At 42.8% G+C, this 22,279-nt stretch overlaps 1 protein-coding gene across 1 annotated transcript; it reads left to right on the top strand.

Annotated features, from left to right (window-relative positions):
• The first annotated feature begins 1,198 nt into the window (after nt 1-1,198).
• On the top strand, nt 1,199-20,851 carry LOC116387036 (visinin-like protein 1). Its single transcript, XM_031853754.1, has 4 exons — nt 1,199-1,382; nt 13,921-14,096; nt 14,905-15,120; nt 15,264-20,851. Exons 2-4 carry the CDS (start codon nt 13,935-13,937, stop codon nt 15,459-15,461), a joined length of 576 nt encoding a protein of 191 aa, XP_031709614.1. The 5' UTR covers nt 1,199-1,382; nt 13,921-13,934; the 3' UTR covers nt 15,462-20,851.
• The last annotated feature ends 1,428 nt before the right edge of the window (nt 20,852-22,279 follow it).

Below are 22,279 nucleotides of genomic sequence, written 5' to 3'. Positions count from 1 at the left end.
TTTGTGCCATTAAGAGACAAAGACAGAGTTCTTTATCTCCCAGTGACACCTGGAGCTTTTCTCTCACACTCAATAGATGCAATATGGGAATGTTCCTTTTTTTTCTGACTTCCTTGTATTGTTCTTGTGAGTCTGTATCGGTTTGACTTGCAGTGGAATTCTGGTATTTCCTCTCTGCTTTGCTGGAAAATTTGGCCCCAAAAGAAGAGAAATTCAAATACTTTTGATTTTGAATTTGTCTTCCAGTCCACAACAGCATAAGTGACCGTCGATCATTACTGTAATTGAGCTCTAAATATGTTTGGAAACCTGTTTTTCTTTGGACCTTCTGCATTCTACTGAGTTGTTAGATTTAATAGGTTTGTCAGTCCACAGTTACACCGCTATTCCATTAGTGCTTACCCTAGTTCAAGGTAAATTCCAGCTTGTTAAAGGCAATACTGTGCACTTGACACTGAAACAGGAATCTGTTAAATCTGCAAACATTTGGATGCTATGCCTCCATTTTCTTTTACCAGTGACTTGTGATTTCTTCTAATCTTATTCAACCGTTGCTCACATTGATCTTTGTCTTTCTTCTTTCTGCAGATACATTTGAAAGCTGGCATCATTCAGTGAAGCTCAAACACCATGTGGAGTAATAAGGGGGACTTAAAGACAGACGTCCTTCTTCATCACTTCATTTTGAGGACCTGTCTGTTGGGTCCCTGTGTCAAATCTTCTTATATTAGGGGGCCAAGTAACTACACAGGTGCACAAATTAATGTAGATATACACGTTGCATTTTCAAGCTCAAATCAATCTTCTGCATAAATTAGGTTAATTTGCACGAGAAGTAACTGCTCAATATCAGAGAGTGGCCTCTATCTCTCATTGCCAGTTATCATGTGTTTTGTCATGTGTTTTTTTTCCTTTTATTCCTTCATAGCTTTTCACAATATTGCCAACCTCTCTCTCTCTCTCTCTCTCTCTCTCTCTCTCTTTCTCTCTCTCTCTCTCTCTCTGAGAGCGTGGTGCCACACGCGAGGGGACGCGAAGGCACAGGCGCAAGCTATTGACAAGCCGCTCCGTCGAATCAGACGAAAAGGATCCACCTTGAAACGGGGTCCCAGCCAATCATCGCGCGGGGGAGGTGGCCCCTATGCAAATGTGTTGGCATGGGAGACGCAGCGGTTCATTCATCTTCTTAAACAGAGAGAGAGAGAGAGAGAGAGAGAGAGAGAGAGAGAGAGAGAGAGAGGTGAGTTAAACACGAAGGTTATTTTGCATGAGGGAGGAACTGCTTTGGACCAAAACAGTGCGGTGAAATTAGCTGCAGAGCAAAGAAGCGGAATCTTGTTTTAAAGCTGCGAGGAGCTTCTTCTTCTTCCAAACATTACAGAGTAAGTGGAGGACATTTGGTGTATTTGTGCCATCATGTTATTAATGTGTATGTAAGTGTTGGTCGCATATTCCTTTTAACTGCTTTTGAGTCCTATACTGAGAGAAACAATAGGTGATGAGACAGGAAGTCGTGGTTTTACTGGTCTGCAATTCAATTCAATTCATTTCGTATAGCCCAAAATCACACATCGCAAATGTGCCTCAGAGGGCTTTACAGTCTGTACGTATAATCAAAGGTGTGTCTGGTGTCTTCAGGAGGAACTGAACCATTAACCCGAGTGTTACACTTATTTATTACTACAAATGACTCAAGTCAAGGTTGCAATTATACTGGACTGCCTCATTGAGGGGGTTCAGTGTCTTGCTCAAGGGCACTCTGGGCTGAAGAGGCAATCCAACCTGCGACCCCCTGTTTTCAAGAAAAGGGACACTCTGTTGACCCGATCCGCTGTGGGGGCGGCAAACATGATCGTGCTCGTGTTGTGCCAGAAGTCGGTGCCAGAATGTCCTTCATGCTCCCGGAGCAATCAATAGATGAACCAAATAAGGCTCTCTACCTGCGTGTCGCACCACTGTGTCTGGACTCCCTGCTCTGCACATATAGTGCATTAATACGCATGCATATTGGATCATATGTGTTTATTTGTCTGTGCTTGAGGAATGCAGCTGCAGGGTGTGGGTGCATTCGGAGTGGCTGGTAGTTGCAGTAACTCCTTTGTGCATAAAGAGTTGGTGAGCAAAAGTCATTTTAAATTGGTTTGCACGAGTAAAGTCAGAGAGAAACACAGCAGGCGGAACAAGTGGTTCAGTTCTATCTGCGTGACCCAGTCAGGTTCAGGTTCAAGTTACTTTTATTTGTACCCGTAGGGAGACTTGGTTTGCAATAGAATAGTCCTCTGTGAATGACACCAGGTCCGGCACCATTGATAGGGACCGGCTGGTCCACATTACCGGTGGCCCTTCAGCCTGGGCTGTGCATCAGAGGGTCATATACCAGATGAGTTATTGCATCACAGCAACTGACCCGCGGTTGTGTCTGCGTATTTGCGCGCCTCGCTGGATCTATGCATCGATTGTTTTCATATACGATGCAAAGCAGCAACGCGACGTTGCACAGCGACACAAACACACCAGCGGTGGGCGCTTCTATATGACAGACAGCTGGCGTCTCGGTTTGGCTGAACAGTGGCGGATCTTTAGTGCACGACGGGTGTCGGTGCCGTGAAGGACGCACACTCTGTCACATTATGTGTTAACTCTAGTGATGCATGAATGTATCAATGCAGATATAAAATGGTTTTGCAGCAGTATGATTGCTCTTCTTGGCTCTTCATTAAGCCGATACAGTTGGTCCTGTTCTGCTTTATAACTGCAACCCACGTTTACACTCTCAGAAGATGGTGCATAGTTTAAGAGCCAGGCTGTCTGAAGTGGTGCTGAGCGTCCCACCAGGGAGCTATCACAACCATCATCATTCTAAACTGTTCTGCTATTTAAAGAGCCTCCATTTCACTTAGAAAAATCACCAATCAATCCCTCTGTTCTGCATAAGAACTGCAGGATTGTTCACAGAGAGTTTTACAGGAGATAATAAATAAACACTCAGTGGGCGCTTTATTAGGTACAACTGTACAAACTATTCCAATTCAGCAATAAACTTTATGTTCAGATTTTGGTAACATTGTCAGAAACTGTTCTGTTTTTTGGTCTTTCCATTTCGACACACCGGGGGAGCAGAATATTAGGAACACTTCTCAGTATAAAGCGATCCATCAGTAACTACGACCTGAGGGCTGAAACATGATGGAATTAACACCTTTGTGACTGTGACAAAAAAAGAGCAACCCTTAAAGGCATCATACAAGGACAGCAGAAGTTGTTTGTATTGCATTAGAATAAACAGGTGTACCTAATAAAGTGGCCACTGAGGGTTCATTCTGTGTGTTTCTCACATAGACTGTATAAGTCGTAGACGTCGTCACCGTGAAGTCACCCATTGGTTTGTGAACCGCTGTATTGAAACCTCGAGTTCGGCATTTTGACTGTCGCCCTCCTGGCTTTTTGGTTGTCACAGATTTTGACTAAATGAACGTCATGCTGTATTGAAGAAGACTTGAAACTAGAGATTGAGACCATAAACCCATGTTTACAATGTTTACTGAGGTAATAAATCAAGAGAGAAGTAGAGTCATTTTCTCATAGACTTCTATACAACCAGAGGAGTCGCCCCCTGGTGGACACGAGAGAAAATGCAGGTTTAATGCACTTCAACATTGGCATCACTGATCTTTTAATACATGGACTAACAACAATAAATCGCTTTAGGAGTGATATCAACGTCACATTTTTGAGTTTTAGATGTTGGTATTTCCATCAAGGACTGTACTTCTAACTGTTGAGAGCATAGACTGCAGAATCATGCCTGATGGTTAGCTGCAGAGCTGCTCTTAAGCTGTAAGTAGACTCTGTCGAGTGATAATCCAAATAAAGAACACAAAGCTTTCACTACTAAACGCTTAAGTGCTTTCTCATTAACCTTTACTTTAAGACTGTTTATAAACATACGCTCCCATCGCTTTTTTCTCATTTATGCTATCTCTAAACGGTACATTGTTATTGTATATTCTCAATCAGTCTTTCCACGATTTACAGAAGTGCTACTCAGTGGTGTATATTGCTATAGAGCCTCCATGTGATCCACCACCATCATTTTGGTGTCTATGTTCTCATCGCATAAGACGAGCAACAGGCTTTTTACCTAAAGATGCAGTCAGTGGATTGTTTGGGTCTCTGCAGGGATGATAGTCACAGTCATAGCTCCCTGTCATTTACCACAGGAGGTGGAAAGAAGCTACAGTTACACATAACAGCTCATTGATGGATCGCTGGATGGGGGGATCACATGATCATAGCGACTTCCTCTACTCTGGAAATACCTATTGATCCCCCGTTTGTAGAGCACACATCAGCTTGGAGTAACATGTTGCACTACAATGACCTGCCTGCGTCCGTCCGTGCATGTGTGTGCTGTTTGTTTTTCCGCTGTCTTCATTCAGCAGTAGATGAATGATGCTGCCACACCCACGGCCAACCACACACACACACACACACACACGCACACACACACACACACACACACACTTTTTTGTATCTCTTTCTTTGCCTCCCTTTGTATCACTTCCATTTTGTCGTAAGCCTGTGACCAGGTGTACTATGCATGTCTCATGCATCACCGACTCATTGTGTGTGTGTGTGTGTGTGTAGAAGGTGGCTGCTGCATGTGTGTGTCCCTTGACTGATTGATTCATCCATTCCTGTCACATGCTTTATTACCCAGGGAGACAGATGTTGGAAAATGAGGATGGGTGTCTGAGTGTGTGTGTGTGTGTGTTTGTGACACACACTCATGGACCAGCTGATAGTGGTTGAGCAACAACAAAGGAATGATGAGTGAAGGAGATTGGCGTAACCGGCTAATAACTAATGAACACCCACAGTTATCAGTGGACACCATTGATGGAGAGTTCTCCAGCGGCGTAACAGATATAAGAGAGTAATCGATGAGGTGACATACACCAGTGTGAGGATCGTACAGCGAAGACAGAAGTCATTTATTTTATTCAACACAATTTCAATTTATTTATCATTCAATGTATTTCTTTGGTATTCATTAGTCACATTTGGACTTTGACCGTGTGACATTTATAAGACTGGATGGAGAAGCATTTCAAGCTAAATCGTGCAGCACATTTGTTTTATTTGACCTTAACACTGAGGGGGTCAAAGTGCCTATTGCAATAAAAAAATAAAAATTAAAATAAACTGGAGTATGGCTTGAGCATATTTCTAATAAATTGCACATCTTAGTTTAAATACTAGCTGTCGACTAAATTTATTGAAATTATCTCCGTCTCAAACTCTGGCACAGAAACCAATATTTGATCATTTCTGCCTGTTCCTTTAGTTACATCTTAATATGAGACGAACAGATTTACATTTAATTTACAGTAATCTTTAATTCAGTACTCTAGGTCCTGAATAGAAACCAATATGTGTGTTTGTTTTAAATTCATTCATTTACAGATTTACACATTCCTCCAACAGTCTTAACTCAACTGACACAAAAATTGCCCAGAGGTGTGAATGTGGGTGTGAATGCGTCGGCCAGTCTTCACTGTATGAGTCAGTCTTGTGATAGACTGACAACGTGTCAGGGTAAAGCCTGCCTCAGGCCCAATGCATGCTGGGATAGTCTCCCCTGGTTTAGAACACTGGACAATAACATGCCTCCATATAGTCGGTTACACAGATATTCAGTCAGAACAAATGGAACGAGGATTATTACACCTGCAATCTTTAATGGGACATCACTAAACTGTCTGTGCATTGTCTTGAAATGTATTTGTTTACATCATTCCTGTGGGTGCTCATAGAAAACAAAGCATCTCTGCAATGTCTTTGATTATTTTATCAAGACATTTCTAATAGTACACTTCTGATTAAATGGTAACTTGCATTCATAAACCAGCTTTCTATTCTTTCGACCACTCAAAGTGCTGCAAAATACAAGTCTATGGTTGAATTAGGGCTCGTTCGAGATGAGCCAGTCCAACTTAGAACCGATCACTGGCGATCGCCGCACAATGCATGCCGGTCAGGTTTGTGTCCGACTTAATCCCGACTCGCTCTGACATCATGAACACGTGGTCAACGATAAACTCACGAGATCGAGGCGGCCGCCGTTTTTAGAGCCAGGCGCCGCAGTAGCTCTCCACCGACTGCATGACCCAATGCATGATGGGAAACTGATAATAATAAAGGTTATTTTATACAACACATATCAAAGCGAGCAGCAAAGTGTTTCACGGGAAGAAATAAAAAGAACAAAGGATAGCATACAATACAGATACACGCACCTTTCCACATAAATATATATTTACAAACACATATGAATAAATCCGAACGAAGTCTGCAGACTTTAAGTAGTCTACAGGTCGGATCCAACAGGAAGTAACTGTTTCTTTGATTTCCTGTTTATTTTTGAAGGCGGCTGTAAACTGTCCGATTTGACATCATTTTTTTTTTCCCAATGCCGCCTACTGCTCTCGCCCACTTTCCAGGCGAGGTGCAGCTCATGTCCAACGAGCCTATTCATTCACCGATGGTGGTGCCACCTGCTCATCAGGATCTTAACTAATCATTCTCACAGACACATCGATGGCACAACATTCAGGACCAGTGTGGGGTTTGGTATCTCGCCCGAGGACACCTCGACATGCAGACTGGAGGGGTCTTGTTGAGTTATCGGACAACCAGCTACCTCCTGGTCAGGACTTGGTCTCTGTTTGGCTGGACTTGACTGGTGCAGAAACAGTTGTTACTTGTCTAAACAGGTTTGGTACAAAGGAGATCCGTGAGGCAAAAGCGAGGTCAGGAAAAAAACAGGCAGAGATCACAAAACCCAGGAACACAAGCATAAGGAAATAAGATGAAATGGCACTGAAGTGAACACAGGGGTTAAATACTCTGGGCAGGTGCAGGTGATTAGACACAGGTGGATCCAATCAGGGCGGGGCAGACAATCAACAAGGCGGGAAAACACACAAAGGCAGGAAGGGAAGACTCTGAAATGGGAAGAAAGAATAGACAGTATACCCACTGTGTGTGTGCAAATGGGGCATTTGTTCTTGAGCTTGTATGTGTCTGGCGCTCTCACACCTGAGCCTTACAACCAAACAACTGTCCACCACGGCAAATGCAATACAGGAAAGCGTGTTTTTGTGTGTGCGTATGAGCGAGTGTGTGTGTGTGTGTGTGTGTGCGTGCGTGCGTGCTGGCATCTTTCCACTTCTGAGTTTAAATGTGTCGCCGGAATATTATTAGCCACATTGTACAACACTGTGCAGGTTTGACAGGGCGCAGACAGAAACAATAGGGGACAATTACAGCAGCACTCAGACATGAGTCACCCAGACTTCAGTAAATGTGCGATAAATAAATACTGAAGTGAATGAATGATGTGTTTCTGAGGTATATGGGAGATAAAGGTTATGAGAGAGGCTGACTCATCAGGGCACACAACTGTTTCGTCCCCCGTGTTTCTCCCCTGGCTCGACATGCTGCCTGGTCTTAAATTTGAGTTTGAACCGCCCTGAGGTGAGCTGCGTTTCTATAGAGATGCATCCTTCCTGCGCCAGTCACCTGAGAGATGTATGTAGATTACAATAATTTGGGGATCATACTGATCGGAAGCAGCACCTCAGCACCAACGTGGTCTCTTAACATGTCCATCCATTTTCAGATGCCAGATGGAACTGTTTGCCAGTGAGCCGGTGCAACTGTTGTCAAGACAACAAATTGTTCTATTTCACCTTTGATGGTTTGGTGAGCTGCCATGAAGACCGACGAGGGTGTGGTGAATCGTCCACCGCTCATCAGATTTATATTCTGTATTATTTCTCTCACACACACACACACACACACGCTTCACAGTGTATGGCCAGGGCTGGTATTGGACTGGTATCCTATTGATTGTTCTCCTATTGCTGCTACAGTCCATTGCACTTTTTCCACTCTCTCAAAGGTTATTGGCATTGCAACCACACACACACACACACACACACCCACACGCACACACAACCACACACAGGAAACGACTATTGCATCGGAGGCATATAGCTTCCCATTTTTGCTCCCTTTCCAACTCAATTACAGCTTTTCCCGGCAAATCATTTTCACTCCCAGGGACACCGACACATTTCCCCCTCTGGGCTACGTTGAGTGAGAGAGAGTGCCTGGGCCTCATAGTAATGACAGTGTAATCCTGCTGCTTTGCATTCTTGCTTCGTGTTGCTTCGCTCTGGCACTTTACAGAAAGGAAATTTGCTTTTCTTAATAAAAAAGGAGAATAATTCTGGCGTGATTTGAATAGAGGTCAAACCCTGAATTAGGCTGTTCTCATTCACCATTCGTAGCTCTACCTGTGAAAAGTAATGCATTGTAATCCGTATATATGCCACAAAATTCATATATACTGTATATATTTTTTTTGTTGTACATAATTGCAAACAAGGATGAACGCTGCGTAGGGAGGAAAACGGGGTGGATACAAGACTGGACTTTTGTCCAGGAGACCGCTGTTCGTGTCATGTAACTTACCTGCTTAGGTAATGCCACTTCTGTAGTTATTTTAACCAAAACCACAATCTTTTCCTGAGCCTAACTATGTACTTTTGTTGCCTGAACCTAACTAAGTTGTGTTTCCTGTGAAAAGAGAAGTTTATTTTTTTGTATGTAACAAGCTGGAATTGACATTGTTGCTGGGCATTCATAGGAAAACGCACAGGAAATAAGGACTAACATTTATGAAGATATCTATAAGAAACGTTGTTGGAGGACAAGTTGCCTGAATACCGCTTACTGTTTCACACCATTAGATTGTTTGATTGTTTTTCTTATATTAGTCAAATCAGATTTGTTTATGTTCTTATATTATCTTTCTGGGACAGATTTCTCCATATCTTCTGGTATAAATCACCAGAGCACAAACCTTCACCATGACACCCGATCACAGCATAGGTTGGCTTTAAAAGTTACTCTCACCTGTTCGGAACCTTGTGACATCACACCTGTACATCACTGCAGCTAGGTGAGAAGTTTAAACACTGGTGGTCAGCAAAGAAAAGATATTCAGGGGGTGTTACGTTGTATTTTACTGTCTGTGATTGTTGTAATTAGTGTTTGTGTGTCAGTTAGCAGTGTTATCTTCTTGAGACGTTTACGTGTAATTTGATCAGAATAAATTCCCCTGCTTGCCGCTCTCCTAACCGTGACAAGACCCTTGAGTTTAAGAAAACTGCCATCAAAATGTGAGCTTCATTACTAAAGACTCTGGCACGCAATCATCTTTAACTGAAGCTTATCCAATCAGCTGGATTGCCATCAAGCTGGGCTGACAAACACATAGGCACAGCAACACACGCACGCACACACAGTCTCCCACGCATTTACAACTCAGATTAGACTTTGTGTTTGCTCTCAGTCTGACGGCTGGAATGAACATGCGTTAATGCCCCTTCAGACTCAATGAGATACATGTCTTTCTCTATTCAACGCCTGTTGGGACAATTTTCTACAAGCTCTGCTTATCTGCCAGTCGCCTCGTCTTTCACCGTCCTTCCGTCTTCCTCGCCTTTTTCGCTCCCTGGTTCCCTCTCCACGTCGATTCGTTTTCTCCCTCAGACGTGTGAATCGTTCAATTGAGTCATCCCCTATTTATTTATTTCTCACACAGCCTCTTCATCTTTTCTCCCTTCGTCCTCTCCTCCTATATCGTTATATATCAGTGTATGAGTTAGTGCATTGCCCCTTTGTGATGGAAGTAATATGTCCTGGTCGTCCCTGGTTGAAGCTGGCATATTTGTATGTGTGTGTGTGTGTGTGTGTGTGAGTGTGTGCTTGGGCCTCCACCACGTGTTGACGTGAACAGACCTTTAAAGACGTCATCGTGCACGACAACAGCATGTTGCCCGGCCGATTGATCCCTTTGGTGGGATGTGCAGAGCAGGTGTTCAGGGCTGAATTAGTATATTTTTGGGAAACTGCAGCATTTGGGGAATAAAGCATATTTCATGTTTTGCACCAGAGGGAGAGAGCAGAAATAGGTTGGGCCCGGGGCCTCTTTGCAGGCTGTTATGGGTTTATCAGAGCTAAAACTGGACTGAGTAATTTAGTACTGAAGCTGATACCAGGCTATTCGTTCCTAACTCACCTCCTGGGTGCAACATAATTGTTCCTGAGATTCGCAGAATAATCAAGCTGAGTTGCCAATTTGTAGTACTTAATTCATCCAGCCTCACATGGTGTTCATGTAAACTAATTACTGGTTGGGAGGGTGCTTGTATGGTTTTGTTACGCCCCAACCAATCAGTGGTGGTTGCCAGGAGTAGTTTCATGACGATTGAAGGAATGTAAAGCAGTTTAAAGCAGCATTACTTTTTTACGGCCACTTGGAGGCAGTCGAACAAACTATAAACACAACCCTGACATATTATCATATAATCTTACACATCCAGCAGACACAAAGCAACATTAGCTGTCATTTGTCACTGGCATTTTGTCTCTGCTTTGGTCTCCACCATCTCCTGAAAAACACATCTGACTCTTAAGCTGCTAAATGCTCCGCTATGTTCACCAGTTACTAGTCTGTTGTAAGTCAACTTACAATGACCTTGCATGTTTGTGGCAATTTTTCTGTTGCTTTTTTTCATGGATAAAGCCATTCTTCTGGCTCAGGCACAGAAAGTTCAAGTCCCTATTTTTAACCCCGCCTACAAAGCTCTGATTGGCCGGTTTGTTTTACAGCTCGTTTCAGCTGATAGCTAGCAAAGAGCAGAACACGAGAACTTTTAAATCTTGAAAGAAATTGTAGAGTTGAGCAGCAATTCAGAGGTTTGAAACCTGCCAACAAAAACGTAAACAGAAGTCCATATTTTATGCATCACACCGTCTCTAGTCTTTGTTATTCTTAACACAAGGACATCGTTATTGCAACACACTGCACACTCTAATTTGACTTACATGTCAACACATACAATTATTTTTTACTGCACTCAGATAAGCATCACACTCTCTGTGGCGGTCAAAATGGCTGTTATTTGGAGAAAATGGCAAATAAGCCACTTAATCTGTATTCTGAATGCATCTCATTGATTCCACAGGGATTTGACTCATTCGCTAAAAGAAACACCCAGAGTTACTTCCACATAACCTCCCACACCTCAATAGTCTCCCACAATGGATGTCTGCCTGAGGTAGATGAGCTGGCAGAGACCTGAGCAGCCGGGAGCAGTTAGAATGAACCTACGGGTTGCCTGTTTTGCTGGCGTGAACAGTGTTTATTTTGATTATTTCAGTTTCCAATGTGTTGGCTCGCCTGGCTAGTCACACCTCTCACTGGCATCCACTGGAAACTCCATTATCTGCTTCATTTGCTTCCCTAACAGAGGGATAAATTCTCATCTGCCTCAGTCAGAGGCGAGACACAACATTGCAACTCTGTGGAGAGTGTTTGTGTGTGTTTGTGTGTGTGTCCAGCAGGGTACCAGCCAAAATACACCCACAGCTTGTGTCACAAGTTTGTATACTTGTGATGTGTGTGTCTTTGTTGATGCAGTCGGTGATTTACAGAGCTACTCGTGAGTGGACATCAGTGATCTGGGGATAGTTAAACCTCCGGTCTAAGGCTGGTTTACACCAACAAGGATTCATTCGATCATTTGATCAAGATTAGTTCTAGTTTAGCTAAACCAGGTTCTGAGCTCGAGCATTGTTGCACAATTTAAAACTAATCTCGGTTTAGTAAATCAAATTTAAAACAATCAATAGGGAGATAATATACAGGTCATGTAATATAATATAATATAGACTGCTATAAATACATTTGTGTGTGTCTATTAAGTATGCTGCAAAAAAGTCAGTTAGTGGCTAAGGTAATTCATTCAAGGCAAATGTTTTCAACCGGTTCTTTGTCATTTTAGTGCAGGTTAACGTTTCGGTGAGCACAGTACAGATGAACGAGTTCTACCAGCGGCTGAGCAGAGAGCGCGAGCGTGGGCGGCATGGAAGGAGGCCGGGCGACGTTCATCTGAATGTTCTGCCCACAGAAAATCTGTCAAGTTTCCGTTATATTTCTCCTTCTTCGTCCTCCAAAATGTACCTGCAAAATGCTGAAATATTCCGTTTCATTGTTAAATACTTCACTGTTCAGACGCTAAAGACACTCTAACTTCTGTTTCACTTGGACTTTAAGTGAGCGAGTGAAGTGGAACACGTCTAGTTTAACTATAGTCCCTCGAAAGTGACCTCCTGCCATCACAGGAAAATGTCATTACAGGTGATGCTGCAAAAACACGAGCACCTTTGTGTGATCTTCTGCCTCAAACATCTGCCTGAATCCATCCTGCAGCAGTTAAACTTGTGAAACTGTGTGTGCATGTGTCGAAGCGAAGACAAGCGCCTAACCTAACCTAAAAAAATCCTGAGTCATCTCTGAAGGGATCCATTTGTGTCACTGCACAATTTCAAAAGTCCTTTGTGGAAATGGAACACTTAACGTTTGCTCTTTTATGCTCGACACATGCTGGGCTCTGCCGTCAACGTGATAATGGTGGAAGCTATTTTCTGGCAATAACAAAGTCAGAGATGTTTGAATCGTACAGGACTGCGGTGAACAGATGCACACCCAGCCGACCCGTTCAGTGATTGGAACTGCTTTAACATTTATCATTCGGTTCATGTTTTATTCTGTTTCTGCCTGAACATCACTCATTCTTTTCTTTTCTCAAACAACTGTAAGACGATTTTCTGAGAAGAGAGAAACATTCTTTTTTTGTGTTTCCACTTGATTAGATCACAGGCGACCTTTTCAAAATGACTTAATGCTGGAATGTCCTGTGTCCCACTAATGTCCTTTACTGCTCTTCCTCCAAGCTCTTGGCTCTCCTACAGTGACTCACGCTTGTCACAGGAATACAGTCCAAAATATGTGTACAGAGTGTCTTGGGGTTCAGTTGCCCCTCTCTGCATGACTCACTCGACATAAAGCGTGAAAGGATGATATTGCAGCCTCTAAACTGTCCCCCGTCCACTCTCTCTGCAATTTAGAGGAGGATTTGTGGTCGCTTGGCTCGGCTGCGTCCTGGTGTCAAAGTGCTAAACGCTGTCAGACAGGGCTATGAGTCAGGGATGGCGTCATGAAGGCACTGCAGTGGTCTTCAGCCATGTGAATATGGTGAGGAGCCGGTGTAATGGACCGTTTTATGGCCAAAATATCAGTGATGCTATCAGAGGCTTTACTTCCACAAGGTGATTATGGAGGATAGATTGATACGAGTCATGAGCCACTTCTGGTTTCCTAGTTCCATGATGATACAAAACTGCATCATCTGCATACATGTGTGTTTGAACTTCAGTAAAAAGTAAATGCATGTCATTTGTATGGACACCAAACAGGAAAGGGTCTAATATGGAACCTTGGGGCACACGGATATTATCCTTCAGGGTCAGAAAAGCAATCCTCAAGATATCTAACGAGATATCTAAAGCTTAGCGACTAAAATGTCATGTTTGACAAAAGGCCTAAGAGCACTGCTCCAACCAAAGCACCCTCATCTACCTTTGACTAAAGACATTACAAACAAATAGCTCACCTCACAAGCAAAATATCGCTTTCACTATCATTTTAAGTGGAATACATTTTTGAAAATAGGACTAAATGGCTTGCTAAGAAAATGTATTGTCGTGCATATATGTGTGTGAATGTTTTATACTGTATATTTTGACATTTAAAGCCACATTAAGACAGTACAGCTCTGCTCTGCATGTGTTACTCTGCAGGTAATTCCTTGTGTGCATCGCTCCTCAGAGACCTGTGCTGTAGCAACAACACAGGGGCATTACTGCTGTTGCTGTGGTTTGTCTGGCACATCCTCACCCTCTCTCTCTCTCTCTCTCTCTCCCCTCTCTCTCCCCCCCCAGAGAGGTGAAGGATCATGGGGAAACACAACAGCAAGCTGGCTCCGGAGGTTCTGGACGACCTGACCAAGAGCACCGAATTCAACGAAGTAGAGCTGAAGCAGTGGTACAAAGGCTTCCTCAAAGACTGTCCCTCTGGCATCCTCAACCTGGACGAGTTTCAGCAGCTCTATGTTAAGGTGAGGTCAGAAGAGAGGCATGAAGTAACAAGTAGGGCTGGGGTCTTTACACAGTGCGGGGTAACATTGTGTTATTGCCTGCAGTGAAAATTGTTCTAAATCTTTCCATAATTATATAAAATGAAAAAAGTTACCTTTGAAATGATTCAGAGCATAGTTGGGTTGTTACATAGAAAGCTTACGTTGTTTTGGGTCGGAGAGAGCGACTCTTTTAAGGCCTGAAACTCCCTCAGAACATGCCGGAGCCTTTGAGACGGCACAGCGCCAGAGAGAGGCTGGCTCATTTATCATTGATGCACAAGGGTCAAAGATATTTTTAATCAGTTTGTCTTCCCCTCTCTGTCACGTGCATGTGGCTTGTACATCAGGTATTAGTCTGTCGAAACTAAATGAGGCAATTTTTCAAAATTTGCTGAAGGATATCGGGCAGGAAACTCTCCTGGCCCCACATAAGCGGCAGGAAATGGATGGATTGAGTTCCAACTGCATTAAGAGTTCAGATGCATTTTGTGCACAAGAAGACTCCAATTGGCCCTTTCGCTAAGCCCCGCCCCCCTCTGCTACTCCGCAACGCTGTCAGAACTACCAAGAAGAAGAAAAATGTCCAATTGTAGTGCAGGATAGACGCTTCACTTGTCAAGCTGCTAGTGTAAATACAAGGCGCTGCCATAGCTTCATATTAAAAACGCTTTAACTGAAAAACTCTGAGTTTTTGGAACGTACCGCGGGGGGGGGTGACTCATGGCTCAGCGTGGGCATCTTTCATGAAGCACAATGTAACCATCACCTTATTTTCTTTACTCTCCAGTTTTTCCCATATGGTGATGCCTCAAAGTTCGCCCAGCATGCATTTCGGACATTTGACAAGAACGGTGACGGCACGATCGACTTCAGGGAGTTCATCTGCGCCTTGTCCATCACCTCCAGGGGAAGCTTTGAGCAGAAACTCAACTGGGCCTTCAACATGTATGATCTGGACGGGGATGGAAAGATCACACGCATGGAGATGCTGGAGATCATCGAGGTATGTGCTTGTGAGGAGGGAGCAAGTGTCCTTTTATTAAGGAATCAGATTGTGAGGTTTTACTGGTTCTTATCTGAAATGTGTTTGAAGACAATGTCTCACTTTCTCCCCCCCCCCCCCTCCCCTCCCCCTCCCCTCTGCAGGCCATCTACAAGATGGTCGGCACTGTGATCATGATGCGTATGAACGAGGACGGGCTGACCCCGCAGCAGCGCGTGGACAAGATCTTCTCCAAGATGGACAAGGACCACAACGATGAGATCTCCCTTGAAGAGTTCAAAGAGGCCGCCAAGTCCGACCCCTCCATCGTCCTACTGCTGCAGTGTGACATGCAGAAGTAGAGAGAGGGATGGGTAGAGAAACAGAGGGAGGGAGGGGAAGAGTTGAACTGAAACAAGAGAAGGAAGGAGGATGAGAGAACAGAGGGGGCTCGGGAGGAAAGGGAGGGTTGCAGTTTTGGGAGGAGGCGGTAGGGAAGCTTTATTTTTTCCTTTTTTGTTTTGAAGCAGTGATGACAGCAGTTGTGACGCAGTGGACCTCTGATTGATGCCATTCCTTTCCTATAGGCCGTCCCGCCGTGCAGTACACTCGTGCAGCACCTCTGCTTCGGTCTAGCCGGGTGTCTTAACTAATCCAATCTGATGATCTGTGAAAAGAGGACATTCCTTCAGCTCCTTTCTAGTTTTTCTCCTTGGAGGATTTTCACACTGTGTTACAATATACTGCAGGTGCAAAGGTTCTCCGTCTTTTTAGAAGACATGCACGTTCATCTTATTTCTCCCGACTGAATGGTTGGCCAAGATCTTAAAAAGATTTAATTGCAAGTTACCATAGATTTCAATGGTCAGAAAACGTTTTGTTGCGCTCATTAGCTTTCTTTATGGAAGTTAGATGATAGGATTGATACCACTATCATATGTCAAACGTTAAGCTACAGCCAGGAGAAGGTTAGCTTAGCATTAAGACTGAAAACAAGGAAACAGCTCGCCAGACTCCGTTCAGAGGTAAAGAAGTCTGCTCACCAGCACCTCTACAACTCACTTATTAACATTTGATATACGAAGTGTGAAAACGATAAGTTGCAGTTTTAAAACGGGGCTTTGTGGAGGCAGTGCTCCCCGCCAGGAAATGGTTTGGCTTTTAACCCCGGGTGTAACTACAACTGGTCGTTTTTACACTTTGGGTTGTTCTTTAACTTCTGGAGAAGAGCGTGGCTAACTTTTTGCCCCGTTTCCAGTCGTTATGCTATGCGAAGCTAAATTCTCCTAAAGTTTTCTGGCTCCAGCTTCATATTTAGTGTAACAATATGAGAGTGGTATCGACCTTCTCATCAAACGCTTGTCAAAAAAGCAAATAAACATATTTTCCAAAATGTTGAACAATTCGTCTAATGTGGAAACACAGCTGGTGTTTGGATGCAGTGCACCATGGGATAGTTTAAAAAAAGGAATGCCATTAAACCAACAAAGGGCCTGTTGTTTGGTCCACATGGTCCAGCTAGAGTTAAAAATGGTTTGTTGACAGAGAGAGAATTATGTAAACGACAATACCAGAGGCTTTGTGTGTGTGTGTGTGTGTGTGTGTGTGTGTGTGTGTGTGTTACGGTGCCCACATGTTTGTGAGTATGTGAGTATGGACATTTCACGGGCGAAAAATACACTTTGTGACCCCAGATCAAACTGGCCTCTCTGCTTGTGTCTGTGTTTTGCGTTCACTTAATCCATCAACAGCCAAATCCACAACCAGTTACATGGCGCCTAAAGAAAAGCGTTTCCCATAGATTACAGCACGGTGTCTGTCCACACGCGCTCCCTGTCCGAGTGTGAGGCGGGCAGGTGACGAATGTCTCAGACGGCTGCCTCCAGCAGCATGGTGAGGCATACTGATGTGCTGCTCAGTGGCTTCTGGCTGCGCCTAAATCAATATCTTATCAAAATGATGACATTCTTTTTATACAAAGGCCATGTAATTAGGTTAGAGTAAAGCTCCTTCACTTAATGTTCTCTTTATGCCTCTCTTTGGGATTAGCTTTATTTTAATGCCAGTTCAACAGGAAATGAACATTTGACATTTAACTTCACATTACTAATAGTATATAATAATTGTTAGATTAAGAAGACGAATGACATGAAATCACTGCATCAGCTTGTCGTAATTAAAGCCTGCGTGTAGATTTTAATGTGATTATCTTCACATTTTTCTGCTGCCATTAGTTTTTGATTGACTGATGTGTTGTTTTCCGTGGAGTGCATTTCTATCCCCAATTATAACACTTGGAGAAACCAAAGTCAGAAATTTGTAAACATTACACACTGCGGCTTTAAAGCCCCATAAAACTTCATCTTAAGCATTTCTTAACATACTTTTTACTACTAAATCGGCTAAAATCAAGGTTCAAATTTGGAAAATAACATCTTGAGTTCTTATTTATTATATTTTATTTTTGGTTAGGTACTTGAAATAAGGTCTGTGGTTAACACAAGCTTAAGAGATTTTATGGTTTTGTTCTACGACATGAAACACGTCAGTACTTACCCACTCTTGAACTTTGTGAAGCGTCTTCAAAGAGGCGGTTGCTAACAAGTGGCTAACGTTAGGTTTTTACTTTCACATTTACTCTTCACTAATCATAAAAGTGGTGTTCATTTGTGAAGATCATCTTGCTGAACAAACACGTGAAAGTATCGCAAATAATTGTTTGCCGCACAGCTAATTTTCATCAATGATCCAATGATGAAACGACAACAATGTCTCTGTTGAAATAACCACAACGTGGACAAATAGTCGTGTTTATGTGGAACTCAAACACTCGATGTAAGAAGCTGATTGATAAAATGTTTTCGATACCTTTAATTAATGTATCAGAGATGCAACCTGTCTTATGAACGACGACCAAAATGATTTTATAACAATGAAATAACTTGTTCTTTTGAGTTGTTTCGTCATTGGATTGAATTTATCTGTTGTTATAGATCACAGATTATTAAAAAAAAATACAAAAAAATACAAAAAAGAAAGAAAAAAATAAGTTTGTATTAGTTTTGGTAATTATTTAATGAACATGTTTACATTTAAGCAGAACCAGAAAAAGGGAAAACATAAAGAAACATATTAAACCTGATCTCCCGAAGGAGCCACTAGAACAACGTGGAGCGGGGGGGGGGGGGGTAATCAGGACAGTAACAGTAACGGTATTTCTCGGAAAGGCCAAACCTGCCTCCGCGATTCAATATTGTTTCACATGAAAAGCTGATGTGGACGTCTCCCCCTTCCTCTCTGTCCTGCTCTCCCCCCCTTTTTGTCTTCTTCCTCCCTAAATGTCAGAGAGGAAGCGCTTTGAGGTGGAGGGAGAGCAACTTTGCTGAGCTCAGATCTAAAAAATCAATTTGAAAAAGAGCAAAAGGTTGAAGAGGAAGCCTTGGGTGCTCTGTGTGTGTGTGTGTGTGTGTGTGTGTGTGTGTGTGTGCGCTCACCTGTTTGTGCATGTAAATGATGGCAACTAGAACATGTGTAATGCGAGCTGTACATTGAAAATGATTGCAGAAAATAAAATCTGTGCAAAACACAAATTTACGATACTTCAGCAAGATACTCTTCACAAACGAACATCACTTTTATGATGTTTAAAGCGTGGTTTAGGCTTAGCGTACAATGAAGCATATTCCTTATTAAGTTTGAAACTATTGTTATCACTGTTGGTTATTGTTGGTGTTATGTCACTCTTGAAAGCTAACTATATATTCACAGAAGTAAATACACAGTATTGGCTGCAGATTTTCGGTCTGCAGAACGTAGGAGAGACCAACTTTCCTTAGAAATGGTGATGATCGACATTATTGGGTCATTGAAAGGTTAGAAGGAGAAATTAGTTTAAAAAAAGATAATCAGCGCTAAGAGAATCAGACAGAAGTTAGTTTGTGAACAATTGACCAGCCTACAGTTAGTATTAGTTGCTATTAACTTCCAGGTCAGTCACCTGAGTGAGGAACCCCACAACTCTTCAACAACTGTTTTACTGAATCCCACGAGCCTTGTATTAATAATTCAGACTCATTGGGTCAGACCGTTGCGTCAGACATTTGACTTCCCTCCTGTCAGCCAATCAGATTCATCTCCTCCTTCCCACCCAGCCAATGAACATGCTCCCTCCCTGACGCTAAAGAAGGAGCCTCCTCTGTAATGTAATCATACAACTCAATGTACATTGACGATACGAGTGTCATCATATTTAAGAATATAAACAAATATAATATGTAAATGTACCACTAGCTTAGATCTAATTTCATACGATGACACAGCTCTGTGTGTGTGTGTGTGTGTGTGTGTGTGTGTGAGAGAGAGCGTGAGCCTGAGTAATAACTGAGTGCTTGTTAAAGCTCAGTGCGTGCTGTATGCCGGGACACTTTTGCGGCCATGTGTTTTGTATTTGTATAATTTGTGTAACAAGAGATGCCTCAAGTTTAGTTTAACTTTGTAAAAAGTGTGTGTGTCACACCGAAGCACTGAGTATTATTACCCACCTGCACCTGCTTTTTGTGGTCTGCTGGTGTTCGGTTTGTACCGTCTCCAATAAGAGACGCGTCGCTTTGTTTGCTGTAGCCTACTGTTGCCGTTCTACTCACATGGGTGAGCATCAAAGATCAAAACTGACAACGTTGTTATGTGATGCAAACAACCTCATTAGTCCCTTCAGTCTTGTGTTTCAGTTTGAGTGAGATAAATTTATCTTTCCATTTTTAATTGATGTCATTTCACGCGCAAATGTTCAGTTTTCTTACCTGATGTGTTTGTATCCAGTGAAAGAAGGAGCAGGACCCGTCGTTGGTGTGAGAACATCCTGGTACGAAACACACGTACGTTAAAAGAGCGTCGCTGACCAAGCTGCGTTATTTGCCGCCTGAGAACAGGTTGAAAACGCGCCACATGGGTGCTTTTTAACTGGCAAATGTTTTCTTGCACTTATTTAAGAGAAAAACAAAGACATAAACTTCAGGTTGACACAACTACAATGAACGTCTCGCAAATTGTTTGCAGTCCACGAATATTGTCACCCGTAAAGTACAGTGTTTTGACTCACAATGTTATCGCCATAGACTTGGTTCATCAGACTATCTCACGTTGTTTGATGAGAACAGATTGGCTCACAAAGTGGCTTCGCCATGTGATGATCTCCACCCTCCTCCGCTGATTAGCTTCTGTCCGTCCTCATTAGCGCTGGTTCAGCGCGAGGGAGCCACTTTGACTTTCCTCTCCGGGGCTGCACACACAAATGTACTTCTGTTTTGTTGTTTTGATTGCTTTCGCATCTGCTGTTGTTGTTTTTTTCATGCAATATCCAATTCAAAACTACTTAGACTAAATTCAATATTTACTCCTTAGATTTTATGTGCCAGAGATGGGATTGAACTGAAATACGATTGCTGTGTTTGTGTGAGGTGGAGTTAATTAAACATGAAGTGATGCAGTGCATTAGTACTCAGAGCTGTTATGACACATGAATATGAACATGAATATTTTACTTTTATTTTGACAGGGGGGGGGTCATATGTGCTCGGTTGTGCAATATAAATATATTCTTCAACATTTCTCTATGATGTTCATGTAAATGTCTATTTGTCCAGTCTGATGATTTTGCTTTTGTTCTCTTTTATTGTTTTCAATATTGTTAAGCTCCTAGAACAAAGACAATGTAATTATTTTTGTTACATAGAATAAAACACATGGATGTCGAGAGTTGTTGTCGTCTCATCTTGGCCCGAGTGCTTATGATCGCATCTTCACGTATTTAAACACACACACACACACACACACACACACACACACACACACACACGACAGTGAGCCAAGAGTATGAGTCACCATCCAGCAATGATGTCACACTGCTGCAGTGATGTCACCAGTAACGCTGTTCTCATGGTAACCATGCTGAGGCCGCAGGCAGGGAGACGAGCGCATGAACACACTGTCACGCCTGCATTAAACAGAAACACACACACACACACACACACACACAGAGAGAGAGAGTCGGGATTTATAGTGAAACTTAATGACTGCGGAATTTAATTGTGCCTCTGGTGTCTGTGGACGCTCATTTACTCAGCTGGAGAGCGATGGAGAAATAATTGAACACAATGAAGTGACTCGTGAAGATTAGGCTTTGCCTTTGTGACTCAATATGGCCGTTAACTACCCACGAGAGACGGAAACACCAACAGACTTTTTGTTCTGAATAAAAATGAAACCCCTCCTGTTGCTTTGTTAAAGGACAACGCCACTCAATTCAAGCTCTTGAGTTATGTGTGTTGTTATAAAAGTCTCGGAGACCCCAGAAACACTGACAGCACTTCCATATAATGAAATATAAGTTGCTTAAAGGTTAAAGCTTGTTTAATTCATCAATATTTTACATTTCACAGGTTTTCTACAATTCTAGCTCTTTGCTTTCTGGGTTCAGTTAATTATTTATTCCCCTGTTTAAATGGCCATTTGGCTAAGCCGTTGCTTTCCATTGCCCCTTCCCCAGCCAGCCATCACGGATCAATAGGAGTCTATTCTGAGCCTATTCTGTATCAGGCTTCAGCCCAGTGGAAAACCAAACATCACAAATGTGCCCACAAAGGCAGAGCGGTGGAGAAACAGTGAAGCACACTGCAGCAATAGAGGTCATGCTGAAGAAGTGCAGTGTGCAAGAGCAGCCATAGGATGGGGCTGTAAGCTCAGCAACACTCAGCGCTAACGTCCCGACATCCTGCCACATGCAGAGAGAGGCCGTGCACTTGTCAGTCGTTAAGTTCATTACAACGTTATTGTGTCAAATGAAAAACAGAAGAGAAAGCACCAAGGTGAGAAAGACAGGGAGACATCTTAAACTATTATTTGGGGGGAAAGAGGATGACAGACATTAGCATTCAACTGCAATGCACGCTCACATTCACACCTACGGGCAATTTCGAGTCTCCAAATAACCTAAGCTGCATGTCTTTACCCGGCAAACAAATCTTCCGTATGACAGTGGGAATACATTTTTGGGGGAAAGTTAAGTTATGGGACTTTCTCCCGTCTACAACTGGCAAATGTCGACTTGAATTCATCCAGCGAAGTAAAGACTATAACCTAGGATTTTTTTTTTAAAGCATCAACGTCGCTATACCTCCTGTCA

This window comes from Anarrhichthys ocellatus, unplaced genomic scaffold, assembly GCF_004355925.1.
Source record: "Anarrhichthys ocellatus isolate YVR2014 unplaced genomic scaffold, GSC_Weel_1.0 scaffold14, whole genome shotgun sequence".
Classification (NCBI taxonomy): domain Eukaryota; kingdom Metazoa; phylum Chordata; class Actinopteri; order Perciformes; family Anarhichadidae; genus Anarrhichthys; species Anarrhichthys ocellatus.
The sequence above is the reverse complement of the archived record's forward strand: the minus strand, read 5'-3'. Positions and strand labels throughout refer to the sequence as shown.

What these genes read in the sequence shown, in the direction of transcription:
- LOC116387036 (XM_031853754.1), top strand. Translation starts at nt 13,935, where the DNA reads ATGGGGAAACACAACAGCAAGCTGGCTCCGGAGGTTCTGGACGACCTG. An exon ending in TTCAGCAGCTCTATGTTAAG is followed by an intron (nt 14,097 to 14,904) that starts GTGAGGTCAGAA and finishes TTTACTCTCCAG; the next exon opens with TTTTTCCCATATGGTGATGC. An exon ending in AGATGCTGGAGATCATCGAG is followed by an intron (nt 15,121 to 15,263) that starts GTATGTGCTTGT and finishes TCCCCTCTGCAG; the next exon opens with GCCATCTACAAGATGGTCGG.